The sequence below is a fragment of the Vigna umbellata genome, chromosome 5, assembly GCF_029865625.1.
Source record: "Vigna umbellata cultivar VRB3 chromosome 5, Vumbellata_1.0, whole genome shotgun sequence".
Taxonomy (NCBI): Eukaryota; Viridiplantae; Streptophyta; class Magnoliopsida; order Fabales; family Fabaceae; genus Vigna; species Vigna umbellata.
In genome coordinates this window covers 33119839-33147288 of record NC_142169.1, presented here as the reverse complement: position 1 = coordinate 33147288, position 27450 = coordinate 33119839, and the positions used below count along the sequence as shown (strand labels likewise).

General features: G+C 34.2%; 4 protein-coding genes across 7 annotated transcripts; 1 reads left to right on the top strand and 3 right to left on the bottom strand.

The window, feature by feature from the left end:
- The first annotated feature begins 80 nt into the window (after window positions 1–80).
- On the top strand, window positions 81–2121 carry LOC124834141 (carbon-sulfur lyase). 4 transcript variants are annotated; one of them, XM_047308766.2, is made up of 2 exons: window positions 81–220; window positions 1406–2121. In XM_047308766.2, the coding sequence occupies exon 2, from the start codon at window positions 1467–1469 to the stop codon at window positions 1878–1880; it is 414 nt and encodes a 137-aa protein (XP_047164722.1). In that variant the 5' UTR covers window positions 81–220; window positions 1406–1466; the 3' UTR covers window positions 1881–2121. The 4 variants fall into 4 exon arrangements, with proteins under 4 accessions (XP_047164722.1, XP_087971610.1, XP_047164724.1 ...); XM_088115484.1 differs by having other exon boundaries at window positions 102–220; window positions 1376–2121; XM_047308768.2 differs by lacking the exon at window positions 81–220 and adding an exon at window positions 256–762.
- A 339-nt stretch (window positions 2122–2460) lies between these two features.
- On the bottom strand, window positions 2461–8745 carry EMB1467 (NADH-ubiquinone dehydrogenase). Its single transcript, XM_047308770.2, has 5 exons — window positions 8173–8745; window positions 7077–7323; window positions 6176–6470; window positions 4208–4582; window positions 2461–3642 (listed from the first exon to the last, which is right to left on the bottom strand). Exons 1-5 carry the CDS (start codon window positions 8594–8596, stop codon window positions 2743–2745), a joined length of 2241 nt encoding a protein of 746 aa, XP_047164726.1. The 5' UTR covers window positions 8597–8745; the 3' UTR covers window positions 2461–2742.
- A 2572-nt stretch (window positions 8746–11317) lies between these two features.
- LOC124834103 (signal peptidase complex subunit 3B-like) lies at window positions 11318–13733 on the bottom strand. Its single transcript, XM_047308712.2, has 6 exons — window positions 13535–13733; window positions 13411–13458; window positions 12615–12677; window positions 12033–12086; window positions 11728–11814; window positions 11318–11639 (listed from the first exon to the last, which is right to left on the bottom strand). Exons 1-6 carry the CDS (start codon window positions 13658–13660, stop codon window positions 11514–11516), a joined length of 504 nt encoding a protein of 167 aa, XP_047164668.1. The 5' UTR covers window positions 13661–13733; the 3' UTR covers window positions 11318–11513.
- Window positions 13734–15602: 1869 nt separating this feature from the next.
- On the bottom strand, window positions 15603–25949 carry LOC124834118 (Zn-dependent exopeptidases superfamily protein). The gene is made up of 16 exons (XM_047308731.2): window positions 25672–25949; window positions 25465–25578; window positions 25197–25311; window positions 24931–25013; window positions 24757–24833; window positions 24243–24320; window positions 23368–23439; window positions 23205–23278; window positions 22231–22363; window positions 22040–22111; window positions 21002–21121; window positions 20772–20843; window positions 20463–20603; window positions 17301–17385; window positions 16747–17188; window positions 15603–16187 (listed from the first exon to the last, which is right to left on the bottom strand). The coding sequence occupies exons 1-16, from the start codon at window positions 25736–25738 to the stop codon at window positions 15923–15925; spliced, it is 2010 nt and encodes a 669-aa protein (XP_047164687.1). The 5' UTR covers window positions 25739–25949; the 3' UTR covers window positions 15603–15922.
- Window positions 25950–27450: the final 1501 nt, after the last annotated feature.

Here is a 27450-nt window from a genome sequence, read left to right as displayed (position 1 = left end):
AAAAATTGATGTCCTGATGACCTTTTTATTGAAAAAAAAAGAAAATAACATATATATATGAAACAAGAATACAAAATAATAGAATATTTAGTTCTCACATATGGACCAAATGTATTGGCAAATTTAGCCTTTGCTACTTCAAAAGAAAATTAGTAAGTTCAATACCATTTTTGGGTGAATTTGAGGTTCACATGCGCAAACCTGCAAGACAACATAACTGGTATAAATATTTCGTTTTTTTTTCTTTTTTTGATTTAATACACATATGATGCGACGGTGAAAAGTTTTGAGATCTTTGATTTAATTTTGCTTCTTGCAAAGGGTTTCTCTGTACTTCTTAACACTTTTCCCTTTTGTTGATCAATACCTTTGCGAACTAAGCTGTTTTGTTATTCTTTTGCGTGCACTTTGATCAATGTTTCCTTGTTCGTTCCAAATTTAGACCAACAACGCTTTCTCCATGGTTTTTTATTTCCTAGGGTTAGTGGGTAGTTGGAAATTTCATAAAGTTCTTGTAAATTTTATGGAGGTTAAGAGGTGATACGAGGGGAGGGGTGGCTGCTTGTGGCTTCAAACAATTGCGAGATGTTTATGGAAAGTTCTTACTTAGTTTGGTATCAAAATACGGTTCCGCCACTGTGATTAATTTAATTGTGATGGTATGTTTGCTCACAAATAGATAGAAGACTGAGGTTTGTGTGTATGCAAAATTTGAAAGCGAGAAGAGAAAAGGGGGAGAATGCTGAGTTGTCGTAGTTTGAGGTAACGCTATTGTTGCCTCAGTTCAAGATAGTTGTCTCAGTGGAAACACGTTCGCAGTATGTGACCATTTTGGTATGCACCATGATTTTGTCTTTTAATTGTCTTGAACTTTTTCTCCTTAGGATCCTTAGGGAACCAGGGAGTGAATGTGATGTTGTTGTACATTCTCCAAGCTGTTCTGTCATGCTATAAGGACGATTAGTGACAATAAGTTTTAACATTAATGTGATTGGAAATTGAACTTTTGTGTGCATGGTTTGTAGATCTTAGAAAGAAACCTGATTGAGTTGTAAAATTATATTTCTAAATCTTTAGATCTTCCCATTTTGTTAAATCAAAGATTTATTCATCTCAGAAAAAGAAGTCCATGTTTAATTTATGTGAGCCTCACCGAATTCCTCACTCTGATTTGTAAAGTCCCTCCACCTTGTTCTGTCTCTCTTTCTTTGGAAACAAAATGTGTAACTTGTTAGCAACATGGTTTGTCACAAACCCATAATTTATTTATTACTGAATTTGTAATCAAAAGGCCTTTTTATGGATATGATTCCATCTTGTTCCCTACTTGATTTTAAGTTCTGATACTAATCTCAGTCTTCTTTGTTTGACTTAGTCTTTGTGCATGACAAACTATAATTGACAGGAGCCTGTGACCGTAGAAGCCAACATTTCATTCATAGTCATAAGCTGTTCAGAACACTGAAATGGATGCTGAAAAAGTGGTACACACTGGAGGTTGTCATTGTAAGAGTGTAAGGTGGAAAGTGGTTGCTCCATCCAGTGTTGTGGCATGGGATTGCAACTGCTCAAACTGCAACATGAGAGCCAATACTCACTTCATTGTTCCTGCTGACGATTTTGAGCTTTTGGGAGATTCTGGGAAGTTTCTCACCACTTACACTTTTGGCGCTCAGACTGCAAAGCACACATTCTGTAAAATCTGTGGCATAACATCGTTCTATTATCCACGCTCAAATCCAGATGGGGTCGCAGTTACATTTAGATGTGTTGACCCTGGAACATTGTCCCATGTTGAAATCAGACATTTTGACGGGAAGAATTGGGACAGCGCATATAATCAGACAGGTATCTCTTCATATTCAAAGGTGGAAAAGTAACTCTCGTCACATCCAGGAGCGAAAAATAAGATCATTGGCAGTCCTGCGTCATGTTTTCATGCCGTAGATTCGTTGTGTTAGAGTGTGTTGCTACTGCAAATGCTATGAAAAGATAAATCTAATACAATACAATACAATAAAAAATCGTAGAAGGTTTCGGAATGTTTATGCTTCTAGTATGGTTCCGTTTTGTATGTCAAACGTGTCTTCTGAAGTGAGAACTGCTCGAGTTTAATTTTCACATGTTATCAAAATAACTATTTCTACAGAATTACTCAATTATAAATCATCTGAAGTATAATTTTCAAAATAATTATTATAAACTCAACATATTATATGTAACAAATATAATTAACTGACTGCTTCAACGTCCGTAATAATATCTTAGGGATGAAGCAGTCCAAGTCATGAATCTGTATCGTTCGAACTCAGTCATTTTATCCTACCGAATCCCCAATGTAAGCTTCGATTTGGTGATTTGAAAGTTCCAACTCAATTTTCAACTCGTCCCTTCTATCTTTCTGCTTACCCCGGTAATCTAGTACGTCGAATTTAACTTGGGTAACTGTTCATCCTTGCATACAGCAAAAGTAAATAAATTGCAATAAAATTTGTATCTGCATTTCCTGACCATGGAAATGGATGAGTTTCACAAGGATAACTCAAATTGTACACGGCAATAGTTCTAAATAGTGGTGCTTTCACACAGCAAATTACAAATGAAACAGATAAATCCTAGTTTTAATTTATTGGATACTACTTCCAACATCCAATAAGTTTTTTGCAAGCAAAGTCTTGCACGGCCAGGATAGATAAACGTGAATCTTCATTATTGAAACCAAAAAATAAAAAAACCCATGTTTCACTTCTTCAACAGCGTAGCACTGCATTGTGCCATTATCTTTGATGCCCTGGTTATGGCGTCAGTCATATAGAAATTTTCAATTACAGTCCCGAATGGAGTTGTGTCTACCTTCTGAGTGAAGGACGGTCTCAATGAAGATGGCAATGTGGCTGGCTCTCTCTCATCCACGTTCACAAGGTTTGGGGCTACATTCCTGATTCGGGCACGAACAGCCCCAATTGTATCATAGGGAAGACGCACTCCTGCCACCTCAGACAGAGCTCGAATTATTTTCCAATCATCTCTGGAGTCACCAACGGTTGGAACAGCAGGCAACGTTTGTTGCGTGCATCCTTCTGTATTTTGATAGGTCCCTTCCTTCTCACTGAATGCTGCCGTTGGTAAAACAACATTTGCACGGTAAACACTTTTGTCACCATGGTGACCTTGATAAACAACAAAAGCATCATCTGGGATCTTGTCTAAGTTCACATCATCAGCACCCATCAAATATACAAATTTTGCAGACTCGAGGCTTTTCTCAGATTGCGGAACAAGTCCAAGGTCAAGTGCAGCAGCCTGGGAAGCATGGAGAAGCAACACATTAAGGCCATTCCAGTCAGGTCTGACAACATTTGCCTTTTGTGCAATGGTTTCAACAGCAGCAAAAATTGCATCCTGGTCCTTCCTCTCAAAAACCCCGGCACCAACAATGATAACAGGGTTTTTGGCATCTGATAGTGTCTTGAAAAATGGGTGGCGACCCTCAGCAATTTCAACAAGTGTTTGAGGGTCAGTACCCAGATGTTTGTGGTCATAGTTGAAATCAGTAGCAGGCCCAATGTACCCAACTTTGGCTTGGTTTGATCTGACAGTCTTGCGTATTCTGGCATTAACCATAGCAGCTTCTACTCGTGGCTGCAAATTTGAGAATGAACACATAAGACAATTAAAGACAACAGAAGCGACAAAAGGTTATGCATGCATAGAAGATCCCAGCTCTATATATAACCAGTAGATGAGCTAAGTCAAAACACAAACTTCAAAAATTTTACAGGGTTGAAAACTAAAGCTCCTCCATGGCATAAAAGGCCCAACCAAAAAAAATCAAATCCAGTGCAGAAACATATTTTCAAAAAAAAATCAATGATAAGAAAAACTCATTTTCCAAAGCAGAATGTCGTTGTAAGACTTCAGGCCAACCTCTCATAGCTGTTGTCAACCTATAAAGAGGATTGAAGGTATCCAAGAAAAGCGAAAAAAGAATAGAATACTCTATTATGTGAAAAAAGCCAAAACACGGGATTCCTATTTTGTTGACAAGTTAAAAAAATAGGAAAAAAAACTGTAGAATAATTAAAATTACATCAGTGGATTGTTAAATCATTATGAGATGAAGTACCAAAAGAAAATCTACAATCTATATACAGGAAACTTTAAAATACAGAGATACAATGAAAATAAATTAGATAGTGACAAATACCTGGGTACCAACCAATAGGAACACATCCGCTTTTTCAAGACCAGCAATGCTGGTATTCATAATATAACCCGATCTGAAATCAGCATTAGTATTTACACCAATGCCTTCACCCCACACATCATTTGACCCCATCCTATTTAAGAAATCTTTTAGGGCAATCATGGACTCGGCATCAGAAAGTTTCCCAGCTACTCCAACAATTTCTTCTGGTTTAACTTGGTGGGCAATATCTGCTATCACAGAAAGGGCATCACGCCAGTTAACAGCCTTAAAGCGTCCATCAGGACCACGAATCATGGGGTCATTTAACCTCTGCCTCTTTAAACCATCATAGCAAAAGCGGGTTTTGTCTGAAATCCATTCTTCATTTATATCCTGCAATGGGCAAGCAGTTCAAGCTTCAAAAATAGCAAAACAAAGACCAGAAACAACCTCTTCTCTCCCTGAGAAGGGTTTTATGTTAAAGAAAAAAGAAGACGGTGATTTTTCCATTGGTAATAGACAAAGTTTTCCCAAAGCACAAAAATATAAAACACTGTAAGAACTATAAATTCAACACTAAAAATGATAAATGAAAATCATTGGTTCCAAAAGATCAGCAGTTACAGGGGATCCTCACAGGTCGGTCATGTAAGTACAATTAAGGATTCTCTAAAATTTTAACACATGTGGATTCTCTCACGTGAGCTTCTCATATGAAATACTAATATGGAGAAAGGCACAAAATTATTTGAATAACAGTGAGTGTGGCCAATACAGTGCATGCAGAACTCTGTAAAGCATTCTCTCTCTGCATGGCCCTACCATAAAAATTTAAAATAGAGGATCTAATTGCAGTAAAAATACATTAACATCGTACAACAATTTATTCAAAGTCAAAGGCACAATCGCACTCAAAACCTTACATCTCCAACAACCCTCTACCAAAATAATAAGACCAGTCAAATATCTCAGTAAAGCAAACCTATGAATGGTAGTGTAATATCACAGGTTAAAACCTCATTATTTTATTTTGAAAGTATTGGAGATCCCACATCCACGGGAGATAAGGTTAGTTTACGGTATATAAGTAGGAACAAACCTTATCATCTTACAAGCCAATTTTGTGAGAATGAGTCAGGCTTAAACTTACTTCACAATATGATATTGGAGTTTATCCCAACAAGGTTTGTTGAACCTATTTTTTCACTCGTTATCGATCACTCACAAATATCTAGTCTTTGCATAAGATGTCCATGCCTCAACGTATAGGGATATGTTAGAGATCTCACATCCACAAGATATAAGATCAATTTACAATATATAAGTGGAAACAAACCTCACCTTGCAGACTAGTTTTGTAAAAGTAAGTTAGGTGTAAACTCGCTTCCTAGTAGAAAGTATGGTTATCCATTGACAAATAATCAGAAAACCACTTATTGGTTTATTTGATCTCACAAGATCATGTTAATTTTTTAGAACATCATCTTTAGTATGAAATATGAATTGAGACGATATTTTGTAAGTACACAATTATTTTGAATAAATTCACTATTTCTTTCGTTTCCAATCGTTTGGAAAGAGCAAGAAGTTTCTTTTGTTCTTTTCTCAACAATTTTTGATCCCTAGTAGACCTAGCGAACCTAGTCTTGTTTAAGGTTTTCTTTTTCTTCTTTAATTTTCAATATTACAACATTGTACTTATTTCTAGGTTTAATTACTCATTTATTCCTTATAGTTGTACAAACTTTACCACTTAGTTTTAATGCTTAAAAATTATATAATTCAGTCCCTACACATACTGTATTAACATCAGCTTACAAGCAACAATTCTTTTACTAAACAAACTCAAAACAAGGAAAAGTATTTTTCAAGAACTAGCAAACACGGGAAAATGGTTTTTCTTAGAGAAATTAAATAATTTAAAAAACCACAAAGAAGCAGCAACCACAAAAAGTTCAGCAAAATATTTCCATGAGAAAACCGAACCTCATTTAAACGAGGAACAATGCGCATCACTTCAGGTCCTCTACTATCAATTCGAATATTGGAGCCAACAGCATCAGTAACATCGATGGTCTCTGTGCCCTTCAACTCCCAATTTCGGGCTTTAAATGCAAACGGTTTTGAAGTTAGAGCTCCAACAGGACAGATATCTATGACATTTCCAGAAAGCTCACTTGTCAAAAGTTTTTCAACATATGTCCCAATCTCTTCTCCACTTCCACGACCTAACATGCCAAGATCCTGAACCCCAGCGACCTCAGTGGCAAATCTAACACACCTGTTGCAATAAAGAAACATTCCACCAGATCCCTTTCAAGCACTCAGACTTTCAAGCATCCAGACAACATTGTTTTACCAAGGCAATTTAACTGATAGCAAGAAGAGTTTCTAAAATGTCAAAGGTTGGGTTTCAAACATTAAAAACACATGCCAAATGTCAAAAGCAGAAACAAAAACCAAAGCTGACCCTCAGCTGACATCAAAAAGTAACAAAACAATCACACACTTTCAGCATATGCAAGTTAAATTGACCCGTGAACTTTCATTAACTATAATAAACACTATTTCATTTTGAACAGAATTATGCAACATAGAGGGTCCTTAAATTTTACAAGAATACTATTCAAATGAAAATTCTACAGATCAAAGTATTTCACAGTATTTTAAATAAACTATTAAAAGAAAGTCATAAACACGACTTCCAACATATAGTTTTTTTTATTAAAATCGCATTCCCAATAACCAGATGTGCAGGGAAAAATAGAATATTAAAATCTGCATTAATAGTAGCAAGATTTGCAGGGGAAAACAGAATACTAAAATCTGCATTCACAACAATCAGATTTGCAGGGGTAAATATTATGAAGTATAGTCCAATATTGACCTTGTACATTGAATGCACCGAGTCATCACAGTCTTCACCAGAGGTCCAAGATTTTTATCTACCACAGATCTCTTCACTTCAGTAAACCGGCCGCGATCAGAACCGAATGCCATAGACTGATCCTGAAGATCACATTCCCCACCTTGATCACAAATTGGGCAATCTAATGGATGATTCATCAATAAAAACTCCATCACCCCCTCTCGAGCCTTCTTTGCCACAGGTGTGTCAGTCTTAATTTTCATCCCTGAAGATGAACATCTTATCTTATTAGACTACATGTTCAATAAGAATCATAGCAGCAACTGGTTAAAAACTTCATTAAACAAAATCCAAGGATGCTTATCTGTTTTTGTGCGTTTGACTGTATATGAATATAAATTAAGTAATATCTGATCAAGAAAACGAAGACACCACAAGCAAAACCGACTGGCAAATTATGATTTCTCCTCCAAATGTCTGACATTTAAAATTTAAAATTTAAAATTTTAAAAATAACAATACACTACGGTGCAAATAAAGAAAAAGAGAGAAAAACTAAAGTAATGAAATTGTGCACAAACTACTTCACATAAAAGCTGCAAAATGAGCAATAAATTGTCATGTAGAACAAGTTTGTTGAGTTCGCCTAACTATCTTAAAGTCATCTAATCAAATTTCTGTCTGAGTTATCTACAAAATTTTAAAAGGTCGATGGATATAAATTAAACTCTATTACAGAACGCATATATGTCAGCTGGCGACTAAATGATGTATTCAATATAACTTAATCGAATATCTCGAGCATCACCATCATCCACAAATTGTAATGTTCATACGACATCAACCGATCAAAGTTGACAACTATTCCAACGACTTAAGAAAACTGAACAACATCAAGAAACCTGAAACTCAACAATTAAGTTCGAGAATGCCAATCTAAAATTCTATCCAGCGGAAATCAGACTCAAATAATCAAACTAAAATAAGTCACGATACACATAATCACTCGAATCACCAAAACTATCAAAATCTAACGATCTAAATCATCATCATAGAGGATAATCACAAAACAGACACGCAAATCATCACTCTAACACAAATGGTATGAGCTAACCAGGAAGAGCGGGCATGGCGCAAGAAGCGACAGGTTTGGGCGATTTCTCGACCTCGACGAGGCACATGCGACAATTTCCGGCGATGGAGAGTCTGCTGTGGTAGCAGAACCGCGGGATATCGACGCCGGCGACCTCGCAGGCCTGGAGAACGGTCATTCCCTTGGGGATTTTCACGGGGTAACCGTCCACGAAGACCTCGATGGCATCGTCGGGGTTTGAGAAGTGGACGCGCGCGCCGGCGAGCGGAGTCCGCGGCGGAAGATCGACGGGTGGTGGCTGCGCCGGCTGCGCGGCGGAGGCCTCGGGATTGCAAAGCTGAGGCTTGGAGACGATGGTTCGGAGGAAAATGGTAGGGTTTTGGGAAGAGAGGAGGAGCCTCGAGGTGGGCCTGACGGCCTTCGAAGCTAGCAAACCAAACCCCATTTTCTCTTTTTTACTTTCTGATTCGCTTTCTCTTTCCTTCGATAGATAATGGCTTTGTTTGGAGTGGGAGATGGGGATGCAACACGCGAGGGTCGCAGATCGTTGAAGGAATCTTCGGTTTTTGAAGCTGCGATGTGAGTGAGTTTGATGGTGAAGAAGGAACTGGTTTTTCAGATTTGGGTGGGTAGAATGATCCGATGCTCGATTTGGGTTTTACCCGACCCGAAACTAATAAATGGTTGAAAATGAATTGCTGACTTTCCATTTCAATGTTAAAAAAAAATGGAGTTTCTAGACTTTTTCGAGAAGGCCCATTGACAGCCCACTCAATATGAACATAAAACAAAACAAGGGCAATTCTTCTTGCACCCTATGATTTCAAACTGCATCTCTATAAATATAAAAATTTCAAATTTATCTTATATTTTAGATTTCATGTTTCATTTCTGAATTGCGTAATTTAGAAACTTCATAGATTATACCATTTAGAACATTAAATATTAATATATTTTTTTTTTGAAATGTATAATCTAGAATATAAATTTGTATTATTGATGGTAAAGATAAAATACAACATAAAAAAATGCAGTATAAGATACACAATTCCAACTACAAATTTATATTATGGAATATGTAATTTAGAATAACTTTTTATTTTAGATTATATTTTATATAATACAATCTAGGATACATAATAAAAAATATATTCTGAACTTAATAGAAAATTTAAATTTGTATTATAAAATGTACTATATAAAATACAAATCCATATTGTCAATTGTGTTTCAAGTTGCATATTTCTTAGTAAAAATAAAACTTGAAATACAATTAATAATACAAATTTATATTCTAAATTATATTTTATACCAAATAGAATAAAAACTTATTTAAAGTTGTACAGTTTAAATATATTTTTCAAATAAAGCAAGTTGCTAAGACAACTTAATTGGAGAAAGATTTTATTAACTCTGACAGAGTGAAAAATTTACATTTGCAAAGGAGAAACCACTGCATGGAATGTAACTATATTGAAGAAGAATTTGCAAAGGGGATGCATGACTGGTATAGGAAGAAAAAAAAAAGAAAAGAAATGGAGAAGATAAGAACAAAAATGGTAATTTCACTACCTATGGAGGTGAAGTATTTTTTATATAAAGGCAAAGTATTTATATTTGAACAAACAATATAATCCCTTTTTGATTATACAGTCATGTTTAATTATAAATTTAAATATACTAATTATCTTAGTTTATATAAAAAATTATTTTAAACTCTAAACCCTCAACCTATAACCTATAACACGTTCATTTAAAGAGACACGTTGTTTTGAATATTTAACAACAAAAGAGATACATATCCCATAACAATAACGAGATATATGTCCTTAAAAAAATTGCATCATACATTATAAAAGAAATGGTGCAACTTCAAAAAATACATAATGCACAAGTCATGGTTTTCACACACGCCCGTCAATATCTATCATATGCACACACCATAGTCATCACCAAAAAGCTGCAAACTTTTATCCAATACAATCGCATTGTTTATAATATACCACATCTCATTGATTACAATATATCCCATTTCCTTAAGTATCTTTAATATCACAAAATACCCCATCTATTTGGTTCGTAAGACAATGTGTTTATTTACCACTATTGTCAATATCCCATTATTAACAAATATCCTACCATGAAGAACCACCACTTCAATAATATTATCTAATCGTGTCAACCTATATATAAATAAATAGAGGATTAAATATGTTTTTAATCCCTAAATTATCAAAAAAATTTGTTTTTAGTCTTTCTTTAAAAGTAAGATACATTTTAGTCCTTCTATTTAACAAAAACGTTAATTAAAGTATACCTTACTTTGAAAGAGAGACTAAAAACAAATTCTCTTGATAGTTTAGAAACTAAAAATATATTTAACCCATAAATAAAATACAATTACAATGTCAAATAACCATGTACACAAAAAAACATATATTACAACTCACCCTCAGAAGAGTCCAACACTAATGCATAAATGGGAGACCACAACCGATAGACAAAGAAACACAAAACCCCAGATCCAACAATAAATGATAAAACCCTCAAAAGAAACCAACCCGCAATGCCATCACACTTGTTGTCTTGTATCACAAACTCGTAATCCTCAAATGACGAACTCCTACTCCCAAGACATAAATACCTTAACATATGAAGAACTTGAACGTCATCACACTTGCTGTCATGATAATAACAAATCCAAATCTCTCTGCACCTTCGCACTCATACCCCAATAACAAATATTTTCACAAGAAACTTAAACATCTCAAGAACTCTTCACATCCATGTTAACAAAATCCTACCACATATTCAACCCTAGTGACTCTCCCATTAATGATCATGACAACTACATTTCATGGATCAACCGGTAAATTAAAATCATTTAACAAAATTTCAACAATTCAGATTTTATCTCAATATTACACCTGAAATATAGGTTACCAATTGAATTAGTGCAATGTTAATATTAATTTTGGATGCAAGTAATTTTATAACAATGATTATCAAGTGACATGATGTTTATGTCTGTATGCTTTCGTTTTCAAAAGTTGTAAAGCTTAATATAAATTTTCAACTGCTATGAAAAAACTACCTCAATAAAGCTATTATTTTCTTCCTCAAGGCAGAGAGTTATTGCTTCTAATTGATTGACAATTTCAAAAGCTCCAAGCGAACACCACATATATATCCTTTTTCTCAAGAGACATTTGAAGACTAAAATCAAACTTCTAATGTTTAGGTATCATTCAAACTCTATTGATTTCACTTTCCAAAACACAATCTCCATGATTCTAGTTTCTTTGAACTAACCGACATAGAAAAGGTTAGAGTTACAGCTAGAGAATTAACATTACAAGACATCATCTATATTCCTCTGGCAATCTGAAACCTGGCATGACTATTTTATCTGCAAACATTTTGCCAGTCTTAGGCATAACATGCCAATGAATAGTCAGGTTATATTCTTTGCCGCGCAAATTGCTTCCCTGAACATGAAAAAATAAAAATATTAAGGCTTAAAGAAATATGAAGCAAATCATATATTAGTCATAAAACATGCTTAGATTTGTGTACCTGGTCAATGAAGCGGTACTTATTTGATGTATGAATCCAAAACTTGGCATGCTCTTTAGAGGGTATAATACCATCCCATAGAGATATCTGTAAAATGGAATTCAAGAACCTAAGCAACATTCATGACACAACATAGGAGATAAATAGCACGCAAGCTATCGAGTGACATGAATAGTATAAATAAAATCTAGCACCATTCTTATGGTCTCTTTCTATTTTTTTCCGTTATAAAAAGGAGCTGGAAAACTTATAATAGAAATAATTATATTTCAAATGCAGATACAAACAAACAAATGTGCTCATACCTGATTCACGGAATGCTTAGGAGTTTCATACTCGGCAGCAAGAAAAACAAAAACCTGCAACCATACAAAATGAAAAAAACTATGTCCATGGACAGACCTGAAATTATAGCTTCCAAAATATTTGCAATAATAACTAGTCAGATATAATAATCTCATGGGTAAGAAAAATAAAGCAGAACCAAGGTTTCCACAGAAATACAATTTTTGTACACAGAAAAAAGAATGGGCAAGAATAGATATATATCATGAAATTAAACATGATATAATAATAGGCAAGACAATTTAAACATTAAGATACGCACTATGCTGGGAAGCATAGAAAAGAAAACAAACACTCATTTCGTAAGGATCAAGTTGAAGAAATAATGTTTCACTTTCTCTAAAAACTCTCACTGAGAGGGGTAACCTTTCCAGAATAAATTCAACCAAAACATGGGCAAAGTTGATAATATGACAAGGCATGAAAACATTATAAATTTTCATTCTCGCTCCTCCAACCAAGAACAGCCTTCTTACTTTTGAGAGGCAAATGGAGTAAAGACAAAGCACTTTAAATGAAAAATCAAAATTAAAGGGAATAACCTGTTTTGTGTTCCATGTAAAAAGGGACTGCAAATCTGCTGATATGTTCAATGTCATGCTGATCTGTAAAAATACAAAGGCTTCCACATGAGATTAAATAACGAATAAAGATGACCTCTTAATAACAGCTAAAGGGATTAGATGCAAACTGTTTCACTTTGAATTCTACAACAATTCTGAATCCATAATTAATTCCTTATTGAAGAAACTTTAGGTAGCTTTTGCACTGATAAAAAAAATTAAACTGAGTCTTACTACAAACTTGTTTTTACAATAAAACATCCAAACATAAATAACAAAACTTCAATGTCAATTTTAACCGAAATCAAATATCAAAATCAACTTTGTAACCGCTCATCCAAACACACTACAATATGCTCATTACGACATACGATATCCAGATCATGATATCATAAATGTGCAATTCAAATTATGAGCAGCATCAAACTCATCAGGTAAATGCCTAATCAAACATTTGGTGCCAGATTTGTTCGTCTTAGTCGTTGCACTTGGAGTTTACTCGTTTAGTTCACAAGTATACACTTTCTTAATCCGTTTTAGTCTATAAAATTCGACGCAAAGACTATTTGGCACAATTTAGGGTATGAGAACTAAAACATTAAGATTGTGCAGGCAGGAGAGAAAATAAGTAATTGAAGATGTTGAAGAGTGAGATTGAGAAGTAATGCAGGCAAAGTAAAGAACATAAATGAGGAGAAACCCTGGCATTAGAACGGGCGAAACCTAGATTCTAAAAACGGTAGGGATTGATTGTAAAGGAAGATGAATAAGTTACCTCGTCATTGGCGTTGGGCTGCTTCTGAAACCAGTTGATGTTCAAGACCTACATAGAGTGAGTGAGTAAAGGGCATGGGCATGGATCCATAAAGCAGAAATGTAAATGGAAAGAAAGAAGAGACCTGGACTTGGGCAGAGGGAGAGGGAGAATTAAAGTTGTCGGAGAGAGAGGCCATGCCGCACATAAGAGCCAGAATGGTGACGGCAAAGGTCAGCAACGCGTTCGCTCGATATCCCAGTGAATGCATTTTCACTTTGCAGCCTGACTCTCAGAGAGAGAAGAGTTGATGCTAAGAGTATGTTTAATTGAAATTTAATATCAAGAATAAGCAAGTTTAATTTAAAATGGAATTTCAATTAATTGAAAAATGATTTCTTTAATGATGTATTAATTAGAATAAAAATAGTTAAAGTTGAATTATATTTGTCATAAAAAATAGAATGAAACTTTAAACTCTACCAGGGACTGGTTATGGCTTGAACAATTTCGCGAAGTTTATGGGTAAGTTCTTCCTTTTAGAGTGCTCACAAATAAATAGATGACATTGATATTTATGTGTATGCAAAATTTGGAAGCTATAAGGGGGAGAGTTTCGAGTTACTTAATTTGAGGTAAACCTGTTGCTGTCTCAGTGCAAGATATCAGTGGAAACACATTTTCAGTATGTGACCTTTTTGGTATGCCGGATGCCTGCACCCATGATTATTTCTTTTAATTGTGTCTTCAAGCTTATTGCTTAGGATCATGGAGTCACGGAATGGATGTGATGTTGTGTATTCTTCAAGCTATTCAGTAATGTTATAAGGATGTTTAGTAATAATAAGTTTATAATTTATCTGATTTGTAAGTTGAACTTTGAGGTGAATACTGTACTTTCATAGCTCCTCCACTTCTGTTAAATCAAGTATTTATTCATCTAAAAAAAATTCCGTGTTTAATTTACGCGAGCCTAGCTAAATTTCTCACTTTGATAGGCAAAATTCTTTCCCCGTCCCATCCTTTTCTTTCTTTCATTGGAGAATGAGAATCCAATTGTCACTGAATTTTTATTAGACTCTGATTTTTCTCCAATCAACTTTGCTGTTTTAAGGAGCCTAGTGATAACAACTGGTTTTCCATTATCCAAAGAGTAATAAATACAACTACAAAATATACATTTTCTTTTGAAATCAGTCCCCGTTTGCCGTGAGGATTTAATCTGTTTGCCTAAAAAAATTGCTATTAGTTTGGAAAACATAGGTCCTTCTGTAATTCACACCAAGGTAGCCTATAACATTACTTTGATTAATCCATTAACCTTGAGGCACTGTTTCTTAGACGCCGATCAATAAAATATCGTTCAGCAGATGCTCAAGTTGCTCGCGTGCAGATTTTGGTAATAACAACCCAATATCAAGACTCATCTGGACCATCTTTCAAATCCCGGTGATTATGCTATGGTATTTATGAAGAAAAGGGCCAAAAGAAACGTGGGAAACCTTAGTGGAAGCTTTAACAAATTGGTAGATTTGATTTTAATTGCTGGAAGAAAAAAGTTAGCAAATTAATTGCATGATAGTATGAAATGTTAGAAGTTCCCATCTTTTAATAACTGATTATTTGTGATATTTTTTTCTTCTAAAAATTAAACATAGCTAAGCAGTATATTTGGACAACCAGGTCCAATACAAATCAATGCTTCATCTTCAACTTTGATAAAACAAATCCCTAGATTCAAATTCTATAATCACATGAAAACATTTTCATGACAATAGGGAAAACGCTTATTCCAGATGTTTCATACGTGCAAAACTTACGGTCTGAAAAAATCAGACCTATTCTTCATCAAATAATCAAAATATTGTATCCCATTTAACATCAATTGGCAATAGGATAATCCATGGTATGCTTGCCGTGTACCTCAAGCACAGCTTCTGTCTAAACACCAACTTGCCTACTCATTAATTCCAATAAATAATTTTGGTAGATGCTACTCCGTTTCTAGTGCAATGGAGGTATAGATGCAAAGCTATCAAGTTGATCTTATTCAACACGTTAAGAAAATAAATCTTAATTCAATTAAAAAGAAAAGAATAAAAGAAACCCCAATTTTGATTATCAACAACAAATTGTTTTGTCACTATCCCTCAATTAAACACTTTAAACTCTTCAATAACTTTAAATGCCCACAAATAATTTAGAACCATATATCAATGATAATGAAAGTGAAAATTATTAACCAAATAAAAATTGTATAGTCACTGACTAGGCATTTACAGCACCAGTTAATTTTGACTATTTTCATTATATTTCCTTACTTACCTACAGTTGACAAAAATAATCGTGTTATAGAGAAATTTCTGAAATAGAATTCATGAGCACAAGAATGCGGCCACAAATAATGCACATCCTTGAAAATTCTTCAAAAACGGATCATTTGTCCATCAAAGGACCCGTCCCCCCAATTCCCTATATAATACCTTTACCCTAGTTTCACAAAATGTACTAGTCAGACCCCGGAGGTAAAATGTCAGTCCCTCTTCATTGCTTTGGAAAACAAGGTTCTAGCAGTTGCTATTGCAAGGTACGAGATGATTGTCAAAGTGATGCCCCCAAACAGAACAAGCCGGTCATAAGCAGCATTTTGGACTGTGTAGACTCGCATACCTATTGAATTCCAGTTGCTCTCAGTCCAGACAGGATCCACAACACCCATTTTTTCAGAGGAATTAGGAGGCAAAACATTCCACACTCCTGATTCAAATTTTAGCCGTGTTGAGTATGCTGGAACATACCTGTAAATTATTAAACATCACATCCATTTACCCATTTATTCATGTGTCAAGCCAATAAGAGGGCACATTACATGGACAGTGAAACCACTAATAAATTAACTGCACTCTACCCAATAAAGTACACCATATAAGCATACTTACATGGTGCCAATTGTGATGTAAAGTTTAAACATAGTAGAACTAGAACATGATGAAACAAGTGAATGACACCACCCATTTGGAGTGTGAAAAATGACTAGACAAATCTATACTAATACCTAGCATGGTTATTATGCCTGTGAATGTGTGTGAACATGTTACAGTACCTATGTTGAAGGTGTCAAAAGCAAGGTAGCTTCGTAAAATGAGTTACACACATTAGTGGCTTAGGCTCTCAATTTATATCATCCAGAAATAATCAATAAGGAACAAAAACAAAAGTTCTAGTTTTAGAGGAGTTTCTAAGCTAAAACATCCAAATAACTTATACTTTATTTCTTAAAACTTATTATAAGCTTTAACTTTTGAAGTAGCTAAGTCATAAAATGTTGAGCTAAACATAGCCTGAGAGGGGAGATACCTTGTTGTGGAGAGAACACAAACTCCCTTTCCATCGGTCTCTGCTTTGATGCACACTTCATCTCTATCATTGCAACCGTGTTGACAACCTGAGCTGTTAGTCTCCCTAGGGATAGAAGTCCTATCAGCCAGAAAATTCCAAATGAACCTGGGAACATCATTGATGTATCCTGTATATGGTGTAGATGAAGGTTCATCCAAGATAACGCCAACATAATGGCTTGGACAGGTTGACATGGGAGAAATATATTTCTTCACCAGTTCACAAGAAAGACCAGGATTACAGTCCAACAAGCAACCCATAAGTTGTTCAACAAGTGAGACATTAACATTTATAGCAGACAAAGTTGAATCATGAACATCTTCATTTTTACTAGCGAGTATGTAAAGTGTACGGGCAACAAGAGAAGCAGCAGCAACAACAGCTGATGAATTCACATTTGCTGCATAATCATACAAAAATAAGAATGCATGTGACATAAGTGGCAACCATCAAAATGTAGGACAAGTTGATCAAGTAGAAGAAAATAATGTCAAGAGCATTGACTAGCTCACATAAATCATCTAGGTGACTATGGTAGAACTTGTTGACAAAGACAGAGTCAAAATCTTCAAGAACGACACCAGAGATTGCAGGATTCTGATAAAAAGAGGAGGGAAAATAAACAAAGAAAACGATCAATGACCAATAGAGATTTTTTGAATTATATGCCAATATACAAAAATGAAGTTATTCAACACGAAAGCGGTCAAATTATGACAATATTAAATGTGAGACTTATTCATAAAAAATAAAAAAATGAATTATTTTTATACGAATATGGCACAATGGGTCAACTACATCTACCACGTAACTTATTGAAGTAGCAAGTTTTTATAACCTTTTTTATTAGAGCATGCTGTTACAATTTGTCCACTGTACCAACCCACTGTTTGAGCATGAGGTCAACACTTATCCATACTACTAAAGATGTGTTCACATGTCTAATATTATATACATTGTTGTACTGAGTATCTGTATACCCATATAAGGACAGTTCGTGAGCTTTATATCAAATTAATTTCAAGAAAATGTGCAGGTATCTTGGTATATGAATGTTATGTATAGAAAAAGGGTGACTTGATGAAACTTAATGATCTCTAATGTAAGAAAGCATAAATAAGAATCACGAGAAGGCTCCTTAGAACTTCTGAAACATTACATTTTTTTAATAACTTGTTACGATCTAAGGTAGGGGTAATAATAAGGGTTGGAAAGTATATGAGCAGAGAGAATATTTAGTATAAGTTAATTAGAGTAAATAAATTCAGTATACGTTAATTAGAATAAATAAATATATATTTAGGGAAAGATTCAATATAAGATATTTATAATTAAGGATATATGTTAGGATAATATACGGAGAGATATTTATATTAAATATAGGGATATTTATATTAAATATTAAATATAGGGATATTTATATTAAATATTAAATATAAGGATATTTATATTAAATGTAGATATATTCTAGAGGAATATTTAATAAGAGATGGGCGGAAAATAATTAATATAAATAAGGTTAGAGTCCAGGGTTAAAGACAGACTTTTGATTATTGAGTTTTGTAACAGACATTATTGTCTTGTGAGGGAGGTTATGCTCTCAAAGTAATTGAAGGAGGTTATGCTCCCAATTATTGTTTACCCTTGTTTATTCAGATATTACCATCAATAAAAGAGATCCATTCATCATTGTTATTCATTTATTGTTCTATTACGTGTGAGAGAGTGTGAAAGGTTGTATTTGGCTAGTTTACGTACTCAGGTACGTAACAATTGGTCCGACCTGCCGGATCATCATGGAGGGAAGAGTGAATGTCATTGAAGGAAGATTGGAGGTCATAGAAATCTCCATGGGAGGACTGGAGGCAGCAGTCCAAGAACTGGTGAAGGTGATGGGAGAGCGAGGTCGATGACATGAGGGAAATCCTGATGGAAGTCAGGGGTCTGTCAACGGGAGAAGGAATGAGGAGGACAAGAGAGATGGCAGCAGGCTAGATGGTGGACACCGACAGGAGCAACCGTATTGGAGGAGAAGGGTAGACTTACCCATCTTCGAAGGAAGTGATCCTTTGAATTGGATCAATAGAGCGGACAAATTCTTTGAGCTACAAGGAGTGTCGGAGGAAGAAAAGTTGCGCCTAGCCTATATCAGCATGGAGGGAATCGCGGGATACTGGTTCAGATTCTGGAGGGAGAAGGCCAGGAACCGTTCGTGGGCAGGATTAAAGGAGTCAATGGTGATCCGTTTTGGAGGAAGAAACTGGGGAACCATCTTCGAGAGACTGGCGGCCTGTAAACAATCAGGAACCGTGGAAGAATACACCCAAGAATTTGAAGTCTTGGTCGGCCAAACGGAAACAATGCCCGACGCACAACTGATGGGGTACTTTATGGCAGGATTGCAGGAGGGGATCCGTAATCAACTCAGATTACTTGATCCGTGGGAGTTGATGGACGTTATGAGACTGGCAAAGGACGTGGAAGAGTTCCAAGGGGGCGTGAAGGCTGGGAGCGAAAGTGTGATCGAGAATCAATCTGGAGAAAAACCGAACGGGGTGGATACGCGACTGGAGCTCAGTCGCCCGAACCAAGGCCGAACGGTAACTGCCGTGGAGAGCCGAGCGGACATCACGGAGAATGTGGGGACCGGACAAAAGGAAAGAAACGTGAGGGATCTACCTTATGAGGAATATGAAAAACGTAGGAAAGAAGGAAGGTGCTTTAGATGCGGCGAGCGGTTCGGTCCTGCGCACCGTTGTCCGGACAGGAGTTTGAGAGTCCTGATATATGCAGAGGACGACGAAGAATTTCCACCACCCAAACCTCCAGACTTGAATTGATGAGGAGCCATGAGATCAAGCTCCCCAATCCAACCTTGGGGACAAGGTTGTTTTGCAGCGGGGAGTAATGTTACGATCTAAGGTAGGGGTAATAATAAGGGTTGGAAAGTATATGAGCAGAGAGAATATTTAGTATAAGTTAATTAGAGTAAATAAATATAGTATAAGTTAATTAGAGTATATAAATATATATTTAGGGAAATATTCAATATAAGATATTTATAATTAAGGATATATGCTAGGATAATATACGGAGAGATATTTATATTAAATATAGGGATATTTATATTAAATATTAAATATAAGGATATTTATATTAAATGCAGATATATTCTAGAGGAATATTTAATAAGAGATGGGCGGGAAATAATTAATATAAATAAGGTTAGAGTCCAGGGTTAAAGACAGGCTTTTGATTATTGAGTTTTGTAATAGACATTATTGTCTTGTGAGGGAGGTTATGCTCTCAAAGTAATTGAAGGAGGTTATGCTCCCAATTATTGTTTACCCTTGTTTATTCAGATATTACCATCAATAAAAGAGATCCATTCATCATTGTTATTCGTTTATTGTTCTATTACGTGAGAGAGTGTGAAAGGTTGTATTTGGCTAGTTTACGTACTCAGGTACGTAACATAACTTCACTCAACTGACCATGTCCTTAGCTTATTAGGAATTTGCCAACGTACTTTACAAAGTCTGAACTTTTAAAACATTCATTTTTATGAAACCACCACTAGTTACAAAGGATTAATATTCTGCAGATATTGCTGTACTTTTCATAATATCATTTATAGAGGGGGCAGGAAAAAAAGTGTACTATCTATCCCGTACCTTTTCCAAAAAGGACATTAAAGATGATGGAGGTATCCCAGGATTTGAAGAACTTGCAGATGCTATCTTTATGTTTTCAGATAACAGTGACTCCTGTGCACGTTTCAAGGCACCCATTGTCTGATTTGTGGTAGAAGAATCCTGCATTGACGAAGTGTTAGTCACAAGCAGATTTGGCGTATTTCTGTAATCCTGGCAGTGTATACACAGAAACTATGTAACAATGCAAAATATCCAACTAATATTGCAAAATTTTCTATAATAGCCACGAATGTGCACATAGTAGAAAGATCAATCAAGATCACTCACCCCTTCTGTATGAGCAAAAAAGTTGTTAACACCTCCACTGAGACCCTTTCCAACAGAACCAATTTCAATGACCTGTGAAATAACAGCCAGGAAAGACTGAGGTTATTAGCAGAAAAAAAAAAAATCAAGTAGCAGTATATATAAACAGTCTAGCCTACAGATTTAAATGTGGCTCGGTAAATTCCCCCAATACTCCCAGCAGTCATATTTACAAGGAAGAATAGAAGTACCTTTTCAATTAATCCATGATTAAGGCCATGAACAGCATCTGAGTGCAGGTCAAGTTCTACCAAAAATCTCCTACTTCCAAGATAACCCCATGCCTCTCCAGTGAAAACTGCAAAAACAAGCTGCATTGAGTTCAAGAAATCATCAGCAATAAAGTTTAGACAAGTGGACATATGTCAGTACAGTACTTGGTTTTAGAGCATTAACCGATTTTAAAAAGCAACCCTGGAAGTTGACAATAGGGAGCATAGTGAATGTATGCATGATAAAACCTCATACAATTATTCTTATATATATCCACACCTGAGATGATAGCCACCGCAAGTTTCCTGTCACTGGTGAACTTGTGCACTTCTAAAAAATATTAAATCCAATCTCATGACAATGGGAAGGATAGTGGATAATTATCTCACATACCCCAAGGAGATAACCAGTAAGATAATGACCTAGGATAATTTCCACACATAGATCTTGTGGTGTGTTTGATGAGGGATTTTTAAATTTCAGAGATTTTGAAATGCTTGAAATTGAATTGCTTTGGTTTAAATTCCTACAATTTTTAAATGTTTCTTAAATTTCAAATTTTAAGTTTGGAAAGGATAATTCAACTTCTACAAATATAAATCAAAATTTTAATATCAAACATAAGTGAATTTTAAATATTTAATGTAAGAGAATAATATAAAAGTGAGAGAAGAGAGAAAATAAAAAATTTCAAATTCTTATCTTTTAGGTCGAATTTCAAAAGTTTACAAGTTTAAGTGATCAAAATCCTCATAAACTTCTAAAATTTCAGTTTCTTTTAAAATACCATATACATTTTGTCAACAGAGTATATTGAATTATCTACAAAATTAACTATTCTATAAAATTTTCCATACGAACACTAGGTTAAGGTAAAAGAAAATCCAAAGAGACATAAGGAAAGTTAGATAAACTGACATCTAAATGATAAGGAAGAAATTGAGGCTAGATTTACACGACCGAAAAACTGAAATAAGAAAAAAAGAGTTATAATCCCTGGAATATCTCAAACACACCTGTTTACTAAGGTCACCAAGACCATCCAAATGAGAGAGTGCATCAACAGCCGCTAGTAATGCAATTAAACCCTGTTCGCAGCCAATACATTAGGCTATAATTTGATTTAAGGACAAGCAAATATCATAAAGAAACACAAAAACGTGGCCAGAAGAAATGGAGAGAATTTAGTAGATGCACTTTCACTCACAGAAATAGGGGAGTCTGCCCCAAGGGTTTTGTCCCGAAAAAATGAAGCAGAATCCATGGATGCCACTGTCATTAAAATGGGCTTAGACTGCTGTGAGGAGGAAGTGTTGATCGGAGGAAGAGATGACCAGACACTGCCTTCCATATGAAACATACACAAAATTAAAATCAAATGAAATAATAAAATATAATTTTATAAAGGATAAAATATGTTTGTAGTCTCTAAACTTGAATGTGAAAGTGAAATTCGTCCCTGTTTCAAATTTTAATATAATTTGGTCTCCAAACTTTAAAAATAAATAGATATAGTCCTTTTAACCTAATGACGTTAAATTTTTTTTTAGTTAAACGGTATTTCAGACTGACATTTGAGTTGAAATATGTCAAACAGTATAAACAGTTCTAACACTAGCCTAAAACGTTGTTTGACATGTCAAAAGAATTTAATTTAGTTGAATTAGGAAGACTATATCTGTTTATTTTTAAAAGTTAGGGGACCAAACTATACCAAAGTTTGGGACATGAATGAATTCGAATTTTGCTTCAAAGTTTAAGGACTAAAATCATATTAAACCCTATTATAAAAAAAAATGAGAAGGTAAGGATGTTAAAATATTCTACAAAATAGATCTAGGACAGCACATTTCCACCTAGGGAACCATGTGATGCTAAATCTTTTTTTTTTTTTGAAGATAGTATGAATCCGTCCAATCTAATAATGAACACCATATTCACATAGGCAATTCACTCATTCTTTATCCAGTGCAGTACATAAACAAACCCTCCTTACATCAATATAAAACTCAGAGCTGGCCATATTCTATATATGGCAATATTCTATACAGATAAAAGGATTGTTTTTGAGACTAGAAGAGAGACTTTCCGGGAAAAATATGAAAATTTAGTGTCTTGACAAGCATGACGACCACGTATCTAGTTTAGTATCATTTATAAAGTAAAGTCAAGAAACTTCACCTGTATCCACCTAAAGGAAGACAAGTTTCTTCTTTTAAACAAGACTCTGAATCAAGTGTCCCAGATTTCACTGTCTAATTGAAGATAACAAAAAAGGTAAATAATGAAACATTTTTCTTCATAAGGCAGATAAAACAATTTTTTACAAGAATCTGAATAATACCTGCATCACCAGATCAAACTCAGCCACATTAGAAGTATAAGCCTTCTTTTTGTCCTCATTCTTTGTTACAAACTGTAGAAACAGTAAAGAGAATCAATCTGCTTTATTTTTATATACAGAATAATAAAATTCATTAGGTCACAAGAAAATGAATGCCAATGGAATTAACAATATCACAAATTTTTTTTGAAGATTTGTGTAGGTTACTCTCTCACTAAATATATATATATATATATATATATATATATATATATATATATATATCAAGTAACATAAAAATAAAGAAACCAAGTTATTTCCTAGGTGCAGTTCACTGTATGGATTAACGTGATCAAACTCTCACATTAACACTCTTACAAGTTTATGATCCTAGGTACAGAAAACAAGTTAAGTCATCAATCCTTTTTTTGGATAAACTTGCATGAACTCTCAAATAAAAAAGCAAGTCACCAAGTTTGAAATCAAATATAATTCTTGCCTCCACAATGATTATTTTATTTTCAAAGGCTTTGAATTTGACTCCTTTTTTAAATGTGTCCACTTTAGGATATTTTGTTTTCATTAACTTACACATGACATATTATCATACTGTAGGTCGTTTACCACTTTGCTATATATTATGGATTTGAAATGTTGAATTATTGTTGTGTTAAAAGTATTACAGTTATGCATATATGTCATCAAGAATATTTAATAAGCTGTAATCTTTTACGGATTCATAAGTTGAGTCTATGGAATCTAAACAAGCTTGTGCAGACTCTAGAGTTTGACAACCTGGATATGGATCAATTAACTGACTCACTACACTCTCAAAGTACATTGAATCATCGCCAATACTTTTGCAAGTATAAGAACACGAGAGTAGCAAGCAATACCTCTTGAAGAGTCTTTGACCCACTTTCTGTGAGTAAAAACACAGGAAAATTGTAGGATTTCCACATAACACCAGAACCCTGCACAAGTTGAGCCAAAAATAAAAGCATAAAGAAATTAATCATTCTGAAAAATTGAATGTGTTGTCTCAAAACTCTAATAGCATTAGGATTAGCCAATATCCCACAAATAGTTGGTAAAATTCCCACCAACAAGATCTTTTGAATTCATCTAATATCACTATACGCTTCAGAATATAATCCAAGACATGTTTGGTCTATTTATTTACTTACTAAATAATAGCTCTATGATACTTGGTTATAACAATGTTCATCGTTCAAAATTAAGAACTTCATAAAAACATAATTTGATTACAACCTTTACAAAATGATCAAATCAAAGTCGGAAAATGATTATTGGTAACAAGCAAGGATAAAAAAAGGACAACTAATTGATGATGTCATGAGCTATAAATATGCCAATAAACCTGATGAAAAAGGGCAGCTCATATCTTACAATTGGATTCCATTCATAGCCGGTATTATGGTAAGGCGCAAATTGACCTTGTGGAAACTTTTGATCTGGAGAAAATCCTAAACATGACAAAAAATTATCACTGACAGCTCTACACAGGAGGATCACTCCAGCCTTAGTTTGAAAACAAATGAAAAGCAAATCAATGATTTCTACCGTTTATCTTATTCTGCAAATCAGTACTTGGTTCCACAAGTACACCACTGACTTTACTAGCAAATCTAGAGTCATCTGATATTCTGAAAGGGAAAATAGGTATTCAAAAACTCTGAATGTACAGAAATAACAACCAGCATCACTTAAAAATAACTAAGCAAGGATAGCATTTATTCCCGAGGTTACAAAGATTCCACAACTATCAGTTAAACTAAAATGCAAGAAAGTTTAGCACCTCCTGAAACAGAAAGGTTGAATCATGATACCTAGTAAAGAGAGTTGGAAAGTCCTCCACTGACACCAGTACAGCAGACGGCTCAGCTATTTTGTCAACATTTCCGAACCGTACAATAGGAGCCACAACCTTATCTCGTCCAGGATCTAACAATTCGAAAACAATAAAGCAAGGAAAATTCATCGGCTCAGAAAACATAGTCATCCTTTATATTTTAGTCTTACTTAATCCCTAAATCACAGCTAATAACAATAATAATAAAGAAAAACTAACTACAGAGAACGCGAGAGCGAACTTACTAGAACAACCGATGTTTCCAGTTAGATTCAACAGGCGCACGCAAGGATATCCTTCTATGGAAGCATACATAGTGTGCTGAAGATCGGGAACTGATTCCATGGAACTCGATTGTCCTGCGGAAACAAAAACGCGATCAGAGAGAAATGACAGTTGAAACGATGCTTGACCACGAAACCACGAATTGAAGAGTGAGGTCAGCAAGGTACCAGAGGAGCGGAAGGGAAGATGGAAGGTGAAGAGGAGGAGGAAGAGAGAGAGAACTATTAGCGCCATGGATGAATAAACCCTAGTGAGAATTGTGCATGAGCTGATGCATTAACGGGTGCAGAGAGTGTGGATTTTCTTCTATGCAGTCTTCGTCCTTCCTCTGATTTGAAATTAGTTGGATTCTCAAAATTCAGAGAGAACAACTGCAATTAAGCAAGTTTATGCTTCCAAACTACAACTGCTTTGTGTTAGGTGCTTAGGAAAATCCAATCCAAAATTATAAATTTATTTTGTGATTTTTATTCTAACTGGTCACACCCATTATTTATAGTTTGTAATTTATACAATAATTTAATTTGAAGAACATATTTTATATATTTTGTGAAAAAAGGAATATTTATTTTTGAGCTGTCCTCTTATTACAAATCGCCGTGTTTTAAAAACATATAATATTGATTTTATAATACTCAATAGTAAATAAATATACAAAATAATATACATTATTAGAGATACACAATGTTTATTACAAGCTCATTGCAAATTTAGTTACCCTTACTAATAATATAAATCTTATTATATTCCTTAGAGGCTTGTAATATTTCTTTTATAACATTATCATTCATATTTCAATACATGAACATTTTCAAATTTTTATACATTTTTTTAAAATCTTTTATGATATCTCAAATTCAACCATTATGCACCACATGCTGTCAAACCGATATTAGTTTATAAAATGCAGATAGTTACGCTAGTTTATTTTTATTTTTTGTTATTTTCTTTTACATTGGATAACTTCTAAATTTTTTAATTAATTTTGATTATGCTTGAAGATCTCTTATTTGTTCTTTTTTGTTCTTCTTTTGAATGGTTGCACTAAATTATAAAAGTTAAAATTAGTTTATTTTAGCTAATATAATCTGATTTGAAGTTTGGCTAGTCCAAAAAATCTTGGTCCACATCATGAACTAGATTGGATTGTGAACTCATTTATGTACTTTTACTATATTTTTTTACAAATAATAAAATTAATTACGAGTCTTAAAATAAATCAGCATGTTAATATAATCTAATAATGATAATAATTTGATAGGATATGTTGACATTTTCAGTTTACCCGATCATCAAGCCCATCCCTTCTGGTTTACTAGCTCAATAGGTCACAAGCAAATAAGATGATTGATCCACCAACTTTTTTTTTTAATTTCTTAAAATTATCATTAAAATCAAAATAAAAAACTATAATTTAAAATATTACAATTTCATTGCGTTTTATTGTTGACCTGTTCTGTCACACTGAAATTAATATTATATATGTTAGTAATGTCGTTTTGTCTAATTAATACTAATATTAAACTATAATCATTTTTTTGTGTGAATCATATATCTGGGGAATATTTTTGTTAGATTAAATAAATATTTTTATATATAAAACTATATGAAATTATAGCTAAAAATAGATCATATTTACTTACACATAAGTTACTTTATTTAATTACGCATCAACATTTAGTTAAATTTGGTAAACGTATTTTTAGGATATGTATCAACCTCTTCACCCTCTTCACGTACTTTGTAAGTAAGTTTATAATAATAACAATGTAAGACCTTTTTATGATGTTTTATTCACAGATGGATCCTTATTAAATTCTTTTCCCTTATGTATAATTCCATTATTCTCATATACATCTCATAATTTATGAAGATCTGACCCTTTGTCAAAGGGATAGAATAATAGTTATTAATGATAGTTAATGGGATAAAGGTTTTTTCTATAG